We start from the raw sequence: 12148 nt of genomic DNA, 5'->3' as shown, positions 1-12148 counted from the left end.
TGTTGGCTCAGTAACATGAACACAAAAACTGCTGTCAGTTTTCCACAGGCTTTTATCTTTTTGTCCTGCAGCGGGTGTTTCATTGTGATGACTCTGTACAGCCCATACTTGTGATGTATCTAATATAATCTCGGACTTCTTTTCAGTAAAAGTTTCCAGACCTCATATTTAGAGCTGAGATCCAGTTCCAGCTAAAATGTGAACTGGTCACTCACCTCCACCGTTCTGAGCCAGATTGCTGGCAACATTTTAGGATAGTTTGTGGTTCGGTCTTGGTGACTAAGGAGTCCTCTAGTGTTAAAACGCTTTGTGAAATACTCTTTAGATCAAAATTTAGGACTCACTATTTTTTTAATCTTCTCCCAAGTTATGTGCGAGTTATGTTCTACTTTTAGCCTCAAGATGTTTGGTGAATAAGGGCCCCGGCGTCTAGTGGCTAAATGCCTCTGCAGACACAATACATTTTTAAGTCAGTAGTTTTACTACTTAAAAATTATAATATATATATATATATATATATATATATATATATATATATACTTACTGAGAAAATGCTTAAGTAGTTAAACTAAAATGCTACTGAGCTGCTTCACAAAACCACGTACGTGATGGTTTTTAGGTTTTGTCCATCTCCCGTCCTCTGCATATTAATAGGCATAACATACACTTTTGAGTAAACTTTATCTTGTTTTTTTAGGCATTTATACTTCATACTATACATTTCTTCCTCCAGTATCTCAAAACTTGTTCTGCAGGAGTTCATAGGCAATCACCCATACTCTCTTTATCTTACTAGCTCTCTGCAACAACGGCACAGAAAAATGCCAAAGCACAGGGCATAAGTATTTTTAATTTTTTTTTCTGCTGGAAGTTTAGACATCTACTTGCCCTGCCAGCATTTTCACTTACTTATTACAACATTCATTATTTCAGATTTAAAATATTTTATGTAATCTTAAAGAACTCCAATAACATCTGGAAATTACACAGCTGAAATACATTTCTAATTGCTGGATGACAAAGCCCCAATTAATACCAAATGTCTGTGTGCAGTGGAGGTCAACCATTTCTTTTTTTCTATGTAATAAAAATCTTGGACACAGGCAGATTCCTCATCCTCCTCCAACTTTATTGACAGCTTAAAATTACATATCTATTTTCTAGGACTTAAGTTGCAATTTCCTTCCGACTTAAAAACTGAGTACAAGCAATGATATTCTAACAGTAGTCCAAGTGATATTGTACAAAAATATCTGATTTCTGTGAAAACATTATTTTTTTGCAAATTGTTGCTGATTTCACGTCTCTCTATTGTACTGGATAATTTAAGGTAGAAAGGACTAAAATTACTCTGTAATGTTCAGCATTAACAAGCACTGTTTGCTGAACCCTCAAACATGACTTTGAAAAAAAAAATAAAAAAAATTAAAGAAAAATCTAATTCTATGATTTCTGGAAGTCAAATTAATTTGAATATACCATTATAACATATTTCCTTAGGAATCACACACACTTTGCTGTGAGCTGCTAGTGGGCACCAGATCATAATGGACTTCCTGTGATGAAAATGGTCTTTCTTAAGCCTGCTTTCACTTTTCTCCATATAACCACAAAACAAAACACCAGAATTGAGCCTTGGCCTGACTTCTCTCTTACATTTGATCTAAGGTTTCGTGAGCCCAGAGGTTCCCTGTGGCACGGGATGTCCCAGTAATGGATCTTTTCACCAGTGGCATGGAAAGGGGTCCCTAAACAAAGCGTCATTCATTTCACCTCTACCTAAATAAACATTTCATTTTAAACGCAATATGATTTTTTTTTTTTACCCCTTTTCTTCATAACAAAGGAAAACAAAACTCAAAGCTGCTCACTGGCCTGGGAAAGGCCTCTGTTTGCCAGCCTTTGGCCAATGAAGAGGATTCAGAGAAGAGAAACAACCATCAATCAGGAAAGGAGGGGCGACAGAGGAAAGAAGTTACGCAGAAGCTTCAATGGTGCATTCTCTCGCCAGATGACCGGTCTTGCCGCAGTTGTAGCAGTTCACCTCAGTCGCCTTGCTGCACTGCACTGCCACATGACCAATCTCACCACACCTGCAAAACAACACACATTTTAGTCTCCCACTTAATCAAAAGCCTTCCTCTAGCATTCTGCTCTGTACTACACTGTCGTAATAGTAATTTAGGGAACAATTTTTTTTTTTTTTTAAGTTGTCATTGCTACACATATGTATTATAGTATTATAACAATTAATTATGCATAATTACATGCAAGTAACCCTACCCAAACCCTAATAACCACATAGTAATTACATAGAGATAATTAAAATTACTCATGTCTGAAATATATACATTTAATAAAAAAAAATAATAATTAATTATACATTTATTTTAGATATATGCCGGTATCACATTTTCATGTTGCGATTAATTGATACTGCTTTTATTCAAGTAGATTAAAGTGCAAAATAATTATATAAAGACCAATAGATATCACTTTACAATAAGATCTCAATAGTTAGTTAACCATAGTTAATGCATTAACATTCACTATGAGCAATAACTACATTTGCTAAAGTTAATCTTGGTTTAAAGAAAACTTCAACTCTTAATTCATGTTAGCTCATTAAATAACAGTTGTAAACGTTAAATATTGGAATTATCTAAGATTGTTTTTTTTTCACAGGCAGTGTGTTAACTAACAAATTAAAGGTAGATTGTAGGACCTGCCACTAGATGGCGCACTATCAAAACAATAATCAATGGTTTGATGACGCTAAGGAGCGTGGAATGATGGGATTTGTTGTCTTCTAACCAACCACTGATGGCCATCAATCAGACGGAAAGATAAATCATAGATTTAACGCGAGTTCAACGATTTGCGCAAGTAGATTACATACAAAGTCAATGCAAAGACGTGATCAGACGATGGATCAGACGCGAGGAGTAAAACCTCACCTGTCGAGTAAAACACAAGCGAGATCGGCATCTCTTTCTAGTTGAAGTTTGTCGCGAAGCTACTTCCGCTGTTGTCCACGACACTGTTGTCATGTGGTTTCTACGTCAGTAAAGGCGGTAACAAAGGGTAACTAACGTCATTGACATTGACAGCGTGTCACTGTTTAGAATGGGAATCTTCTCATGATTTACAAGTAGTTGAAAACATTAGATATTTTTAGTAATCAGCTGGACAAAATATATAACACTAGTGTAGTGGTTTTTGGATATTTTACTGCAAATATTTTACAAATTGTACCTTTAACTAATGTTAACTAATAATTAAGCCCTAATGTAATGTCTGACCAGACAATAATGCATAAAAAATAAAAATAAAAACTTTCAAAATATCTAGGGCATGTTGTAGTCCAGATTGAAAAGTAAAAATGTTTGAAAATTAATAGCCCATTAAGTCTAAATATTTCAGCATTTGGCGCTGTGATGAACACCATAGCAAATACACGAATCTGAATGGCTATTTAAATCATTTAAACACCTTTCAGAATAGGCATTTTGTTTCTGGGGTAACAGCTGCATTATGGTCAGCGCCATCTGCTGTCAGAGAGTGAATGTGCTTTCATTCAGCGTGTCTCATGCGCAAGAGTCTTTGATGCAGCATACAGTGGTGATGTTGTCTGTGAGCAGTTGATGAGAAAAATATTCTTAAAATGCATTCAAAATTCGTAATAGTTTGTTATAAATAATTATTCTCTGTATTTTTAAGTGCCCACAATAATAATATCGTGCATATTCATTACCGTGATATATTGCATTACTGAATATCGGCACTTCTATAAAAAAAAAATATTACATGACTCAATCATTAATACTTCACTTGTTTCATTACTGAATGAATCATTTTTTTTAACAAATCTCGAATGAATGATTCAATGACAAACATTAAAAAAATGTAATGGTCACAAATTTGTTATGTGAAGTGCCAAAAAGGTGATTTGCTCTATTATGATCACTACCAAACTATTCACTTTTATTCCAGTATATCTGTGATATGAATGACTCACAATCGTTTAACGATTAATCATGCAGCTCTAATAATAATAATCAGTCATGTCGCTATGCCATTACAAACTTGTAAGCTCTTTTTTTCTGTTAAACACACAAGTTCAAATCCATAATAAGATCTGTAGCACACACTCACATGGTGCATTCAGTTTGGATACAACACGCAAAATAACTTTACATGCCTATCTGCACATTATTATTAGAATTTTTGGGTAAACTGCTTCAGTAAACCATCAAGCTCTGATGGGACTTACCGGTAACATTTCACCTTGTCACATAGCTTCTGGATGTGTCCGAACCCCCCGCAGGAGTAGCACTTCTGCTCGTTGCCATGGTCACAGTCGCGTGCCACGTGACCAGCTTTGCCACAGTTATAGCAACACTGCTCTCTCTCCTTTTTGGGTTCTTTACAGTCTCTAGAAATATGGCCACTCCTGTGGCAATTGTAGCATGCTGTATTTGAAGCAGAAATAAAATCATTAAACAACAATGTAGCCAGAGTACCAACTGTACAATAGATCTTCAAGTTCTTACTAGGGATGTATAATACCAACATTTATTGTGATATTAAAAAAAAAAAAAAAAAAAGACAAGAAATGAAACAATTTGTACATTTTAAAGTTTTGGAATGAAAAGTACATTTTATTCTAATGCACTTTGACAATAAAAAAAAAATGAAAAAAGAAATGAAACAATTTGTACATTTCAAAGTTTTGGAATAAAAAGTACATTTTATTCTAATGCACTTTGAGAATAAAAAAAAAAAAAAAAAAAAATAATAATTCGCAGATGCTATAACCATACGATTATGAGATCGAAAAAAATCATACGCGATAATGAAAGCTGTTTGCGTAGCTTGTCAGTGAACTACGGCTCCGTGTAACGTTAATAAATGCTGCTTCATCTGAGAGCACATGAAAATACCACATTTAATAACCTGTTTTTACACCAAACTCACCTTAAAACGTCAGCCGAGTGTTTGAAATAAATCCTTCTGTGAGATGATGTGGCTTCTTACACAGAATAAGGCACGCAACATTTCATAGTATTCTAATCACTAATAAAGGCATTGCATTATTATATACTAGGGCTGCACGATATTGGGAAAAGATGACATTGCGATATTTTATTTTTCTGCGATATATATTGCGATCTGAAATCTAATCAAATTTTTTCTTACAAACAAAAATGGGCTGAGCACACTTACATTCTCATTTTAAATGATGTGTAAACATCAGAGTATTTAAATTAGAGTAAATTATTTGTTTGTAACTTTAGGATATGGTTTGAATTGTTAACATATTAACTAACATGAACTTACCACGAGCAATACTTTTGTTACACAGCTGTTCATTGTTTGGCAATGTTACTTCACAGTGCATTAACTATGTTAACAAAAACTGTACAACTTTTGATTTCACCAATGAAGGCTATAGCCTAAATGTTGAAATTAACAATGTTTTAGAAGTGCAGTTTAGTAATAGTAAATGTTAAATAATGTAGTTAAATAGTTTAATAAATAGAACATTATTGTAAAGTGGTACAGGTTTTTTTATACACCAATTCAGACGTCTAGTGAGTTCAGTGTTGGACAGGTCAGTTGTTTAAACCAGCGGTCCCCAACATTTTTAGCGCCAAGGACCGGTTTAATGTCAGACAATATTTTCATGGACCGGGCTTAAAGGTGTGACGGAAAAATACAACAAAATAAAATGATACGACTGGCATAAAAACTGTGGTATATTGTAAATATAGTAATAACATGAATCCACTGTGTATTCGTATGCAACTTTATTAGCAGCGTCCTCATAACATCACGCCAACAACATAAGATGAATAACATCCTGACTCTGCTCGCTATGGTGACGTTTAAACATGCCTTAAAAATATAGGATAACGCAAAAATCCACCGCTCCCGGCTCTACTGGTCCAATCAGCGCAGGGCTGTGCCACAGTGTTGTTTTGTATCGAAAATGTAAAAAATATATATAATGAGTGAGTACATCATGAATCCATTTTCCAAACCGTGTTTTTGTCTTTTTCTTAAATCACTACGGTACCCTTCTAATAAGTGTTTATATTCAGACTATTTTAGTCTGGTTGGAGTTGGCAACGCTGCAGAGTAGCACAGTACCTGCAAGACTCGCCATAGATGTAAACAGAGAGAAGTAGCTCCGGCTACAGTGTTCTTCCGCTAGACGCGAGCGCCAAAAGTTACCGACTGCAGCTTAAATGTAAGTTATTTATTCTTTCTTGTGCGGCCCGGTACCAAATGACGCGGCCCGGGGGTTGGAGACCGCTGGTCTAAACCATTCATTAAATTGAATCGGTTCAAAGGAATCATTAGTTCACGAATCAGACATGTACAGCACGCGTTGTGTAATTATTTCTGCAGTTTAGGATATCGCAAAAGATTTGACAACACAGAAAACATTTCATCACTGGATTTTTTTTTTTTTTTTTAGACCATCGTGTCAATTGATTTTGATTAATATGCGCGAGGGAGAGAGAGCAAGACAGCATTTGTGTTGTTTGAAGACGGTGAAGGTGAGCGTGCGTGCGCGTCTCTCTCTCTCTCTCTCTCTCTCTCTGTTCGTTCTTATATGCGCCCTGTTAAACTGACAGGACTTAAAAACCACATGCAAATTATAAACTTTCACTCTATGATGGTTAAGCTGTGCAATTAATCCGCGAATCACATTCGTCAACGGCCGGGGAGCAGCTGGCCCGTACGGTTAATGAATAACGGATCAACTACGACAGTGTACGTCGCAGATTCTGCGATGTAACAATCGTGGATTCGTACATCGCGATATCGATGCTTAAACTACACATTCTGCAGCCCTATTATATACCATATTAATTTACAGCGACATTAACTTGATTGCAAATGATTGCACAGATACTATTTAAACTGAACTGAGATGAATGATGACATCACTGTATTCAATGATGAACTGCCTTTAACTGTCATTTTGCATTATTGACACACTGTTTTCCTAATGAATGTTGTTCAGTTGCTTTGACAATCATTTTGTTTAAAGTGCTATATAAATAAAGGTGACTTGACTTATAATAAAAAAATATGATAAGAAACTCAGCTAAACTATATAATGTCATAGTTGTGTGTTTACTAGTCACGTTAACTCAACGAAAGCATTTAAATCTTATTTATTCAGCAAACGCTATATGCTTTTCCTGTTTCTTCTGAGGGGCGTATTTGGCGTATCTCTGGTCTTCAGATGGAGATTTACTGCTGATCACAGAATCGAGCTTCACTGAAAGATGTCCATGAAAATATCAGCTTCTGCCAAATCACAATTTCGTTTTTTTTTCCATTTATCGTGCAGCCCTAGATGCAACCCATGTTTCTTAACTGTGAATTAACTTCTACCTGAACTTCAAAATAGGGATGCAATGATACCATTGTTTCAGAACTGATCCGATCTTATCTCGCGATACCGATCCAATCTGATACCAGTGCAGTTAAATGTAGATTTTCTATACTTCTCTGTGTTGACCTGATCATCACTCTTTTGTGTTTATCACAATCTACTACATATACACAACTTTTTAATGGAAAATAACAAATGAAAAAATATTTAATCATAATCTATGAAAAAACTAGTATTATAAACTAGGTTAGTGGATAATTTGGCAGCAAAAGATATTCTAGATTCTAGAAAAATTACAGGTGCACAATAATTATCAAATCTAGTGAAATATTTTATTTGCAAATAAAAGTGAATAAGTCTGAAGTCTGGTAAAATGTAAACATTGCTCTTTGTATTGTTGTAAAATACATGAATGAAAAACAAGTATATACATTTATATAGAAATCTAAAAGATTTTAGGTTTATTTTTAAATGTATAGCACAGTAATAAAGTCAGCATCATATCATAGATAGGACAGAACAAGAAAGACTATTAATAATCTTTTGATTGTGCAGAAAAGTATTATAATACTGAAAACGCCAGTATAGAAAGTCACAGAGCGCTTCTGCACATCCCATGCTCAGATTGATGAGCTTGAAACAACACGGAGTCACAGAGCGCTTCTGCACATCCCGTGCTCAGATTGATGAGCTTGAAACAACACGGAGTCACAGAGCGCTTCTGCACATCCCGTGCTCAGATTGATGAGCTTGAAACAACACGGAGTCACAGAGCGCTTCTGCACATCCCGTGCTCAGATTGATGAGCTTGAAACAACACGGAGTCACAGAGCGCTTCTGCACATCCCGTGCTCAGATTGATGAGCTTGAAACAACACGGAGTCACAGAGCGCTTCTGCACATCCCGTGCTCAGATTGATGAGCTTGAAACAACACGGAGTCACAGAGCGCTTCTGCACATCCCGTGCTCAGATTGATGAGCTTGAAACAACACGGAGTCACAGAGCGCTTCTGCACATCCCGTGCTCAGATTGATGAGCTTGAAACAACACGGAGTCACAGAGCGCTTCTGCACATCCCGTGCTCAGATTGATGAGCTTGAAACAACACGGAGTCACAGAGCGCTTCTGCACATCCCGTGCTCAGATTGATGAGCTTGAAACAACACGGAGTCACAGAGCGCTTCTGCACATCCCGTGCTCAGATTGATGAGCTTGAAACAACACGGAGTCACAGAGCGCTTCTGCACATCCCGTGCTCAGATTGATGAGCTTGAAACAACACGGAGTCACAGAGCGCTTCTGCACATCCCGTGCTCAGATTGATGAGCTTGAAACAACACGGAGTCACAGAGCGCTTCTGCACATCCCGTGCTCAGATTGATGAGCTTGAAACAACACGGAGTCACAGAGCGCTTCTGCACATCCCGTGCTCAGATTGATGAGCTTGAAACAACACGGAGTCACAGAGCGCTTCTGCACATCCCGTGCTCAGATTGATGAGCTTGAAACAACACGGAATCACAGTGTGCAGCTGCGCAGTCCTCCGAGTCCACAGAGATCAGTTATTACAACACACAAGCTGCTCTGCTCCAGCTCATCTTCAGTTCTCTCTTCACAGCAGTTCAATCAGTGTACTGTTAGAGCCTCACAACACTTGAAATATGTTCTCATTGAAAAACTTTTTGGTGCTTTTTGTGCCTTTCGTGGGGATCAACAATAACACACAGCAGTATACGCACAATATCGGATTTGGATCGGTCTCGTCTGACCGATACCCGATCCGCAGAAAACGCCAGGATCGGAGCTGATACCGAGTATCAGATCGATGCATTCCTAATTTATAAGGACTCAACCCTCTTTTTATTTAAGATAAACTTTCTCAGTCTAAATTACATTCACTGGGGTTTTAGGAAGCCAAACAAATCAGAATATAATGACAAAAATGACAGTAAAGGCCATATACTGTAAAATAAATGAAGATGAATATTTCATAGGTATATTATTTTTGCTTTACAGTAGGGAAGTTAAAATACTTATTTCCTAATTTCTACACTTGAAAGAGATATTTTAAATTTGGACTGCATTTAAACCGCTAGCTGCCAGGAATTCATACTGCTCTTTTATTTTATTCATATGCAGCTTTTATTTTAACGGAAACTGCAGTAGAGCTTTTATTTAAGGAAAACTTCAGCTTCAGTGAAAACAGGCTTACCAAAACGCATCTCACTACAAATCTAGTTAAATGCTATAATTATCTGCCATGAAAATAAAGCCTAATTGGTGGCTGTTGTGTTCCCAAATGTATGCTTAACTCAATGCAAGTGAATAAACGAGTTGACTGCATTCATTCAGTGTGAACGGAGCTGTTCTGAGGCACAGAAAACACTGGATCACGAGCTGATCGTCTGAACGAAGTGTGCGCTTCATTTTGAAACACGCCTGGAAGAGCGTTTCATATCATCATGTGACCAAGATAATTCCGAGTTTTGTTATCTCGATATTGATAATATCGTTACATCTCTAGTTGTTACTAATCGTAGTGCAATGAGGCAGAGTATCTTACCATCCTCAGTCTGTTCGCAATCTCTCGCAATGTGTCCCTGCTCTCCACACCTGTAACAGAACAGATCTACAGAGGGAAAGTGCAACTTAGTTAAGACTGCATCTGTCTCGAAGGAGAGCTATTTAAATAACTGGAGAAGCCCTACCCTTTCCTCGTCCCCGGCCCCGGCCACGACCTCGACCAGCATTAGGACAGTTCTTGATCCAGTGTCCAGAGCGGCCACATCCAAAGCACTCGCTGGTACTCATGTCCATTATCTGTGGAGATAAATCCACACACTTTGGTTTCATTCAAGCTAACCACAGAGTACTCACTGCAGGTGTGAACGACCTCATTACGCTTATTACAATCAGTGTTGGGAAGGTTTCTTTGGAAATGTAATAGGTTACAGATTACAAGTTACTCTGTTTAAAATGTAATAAGTAGGGTATTTCAATTGCTTTATTAATGTAACTGATTACATTTGATTACTTTTCAAAATTTCAATCAACTGTTAATCATTTTGAAACATGTAAAGCAGGCAGAGTTAATCTTACAGAAGTACTCAACACTGATAACAGTCACACTTTCAAAATCCATCATCACTTGAATAAAGATTATAATCATTTAATTTTACAGCACAGCCACCACAAAATCAGACTTTAGCAGCTCTTTTTACTTTGACATCGTTCCGAGGTTAAATACAGATTTAAAATCATAACAAGAAATGGAGTAATAGCTATGATGCCATTTTTAAAACCAAATTTAAAAAAAAAAAAAGTTCATTTTAAATAAAGAATATACACAACCCCAAATAGTAAATGAAACCGTTATCGAAATAAACATGTCCTAAACTCTTGAAACACTGGGGTCTCACATTTTAGAGCGGTCACTGCAATTTGGGAAAGAAATCTCAGTATATGGAACGGATTACGGTTACACTTATTTTGTAATTTAATTATGTCATTTTGTAACATGTTTCCAGTTAACTTACTCCCCAACACTGATTACAAGTTCAAATATGGGGTAATGTCAAGCTGCAAAGACTAACATTACCAAATAACTTTACATAAGGAGTTTATGTTCAGTTTTATTTTCATTGTGATATTTTTTATGACAATTAAGCCAAGGATTTATCTGCATTCATACACCATGCAGTCTAAGTTTTCATCCACTCCTCAAAAATCCCCTTTCAGTGAAAACTGATGTCAGACACCATCTTTCTAGCATAACTCTGTAAAAACTTGATTAAGTGGAAACAATTCAAAGAAACAAAATCGAGCACTTTTCAATCTCATGTAAGGGATCTACTGTAAATGGGAAAGCTGATGGCACATGGCACACAGCTAACACATGGTCCTAGCACCAATGCTACTGCTAAAGGCTAACAAATCTAACAAAATTAACAGGGTTTTCATTGGAAACAACTATAAACACTCATAACTTTATTTAAAAACGGTTTTTCATGAAGGCCCAAACTGCTACATGCTGGTTCAACACCAGTAACAGTTAATGATTGTCAGATCATTTATTATCTGCCACCAAAATGCAGACCATAAGAGAAATTGCTCTTATCAGGGATGCACTAACACAGTATGAAATTAGCCTGATTAACACGTGTTTAGAGATCTACAGAGGTTAAATGACACATGATTGAAGGAAAGTCACATGTGTAAATGTTCCGCAGCCTTTGAACCTCAACACTGGGCCTCATCGTTCATTTTCACGCAAAAAAACTTCACACAACACTCAATTCTATCGCTAATCTGCCGCGATGTGAGTTTTTATGAACTGCTGTGCGATTTATTTCTGCAATCGCACATGTGCAAGTGCACTTATATGAGACTTTCCCGCGCAGGCACGAACTACAGCAGGCCTCGGCTAGCACAACGTGTGTGATTAAACACACTCAACGCACATACAAACCGTGCGGTTAACATAATTACAACTAGCATTAAATACGTAACAGATCACGGAAATAATATGGACAAAATTCGTTGGAAATGTGATTTTATCGCTGATAATACGTGTACTCACCTATAGCGAACACTAGCCTGTTAGCTGTGACCCACGGCTGTTTACTCCTCCCTTCTGCACTGCGCATGAATCCAGTGAGCGACAGATACAGTAGCCAATAAGAGCTCCCTATTCAGAGCGGGATGTCCAATGAGGATCGAAGGCTTGGAGACG

At 37.0% G+C, this 12148-nt stretch overlaps 1 protein-coding gene across 1 annotated transcript; it reads right to left on the bottom strand.

The window, feature by feature from the left end:
- Positions 1-1108: 1108 nt before the first annotated feature.
- LOC132117839 (CCHC-type zinc finger nucleic acid binding protein-like) lies at positions 1109-12148 on the bottom strand. Its single transcript, XM_059527145.1, has 5 exons — positions 11996-12148; positions 10125-10236; positions 9980-10045; positions 4274-4472; positions 1109-2093 (listed from the first exon to the last, which is right to left on the bottom strand). The coding sequence occupies exons 2-5, from the start codon at positions 10231-10233 to the stop codon at positions 1976-1978; spliced, it is 492 nt and encodes a 163-aa protein (XP_059383128.1). The 5' UTR covers positions 10234-10236; positions 11996-12148; the 3' UTR covers positions 1109-1975.

The sequence above is a fragment of the Carassius carassius genome, chromosome 37 (assembly GCF_963082965.1).
Source record: "Carassius carassius chromosome 37, fCarCar2.1, whole genome shotgun sequence".
Classification (NCBI taxonomy): Eukaryota; Metazoa; Chordata; class Actinopteri; order Cypriniformes; family Cyprinidae; genus Carassius; species Carassius carassius.
The sequence above is the reverse complement of the archived record's forward strand: the minus strand, read 5'-3'. Positions and strand labels throughout refer to the sequence as shown.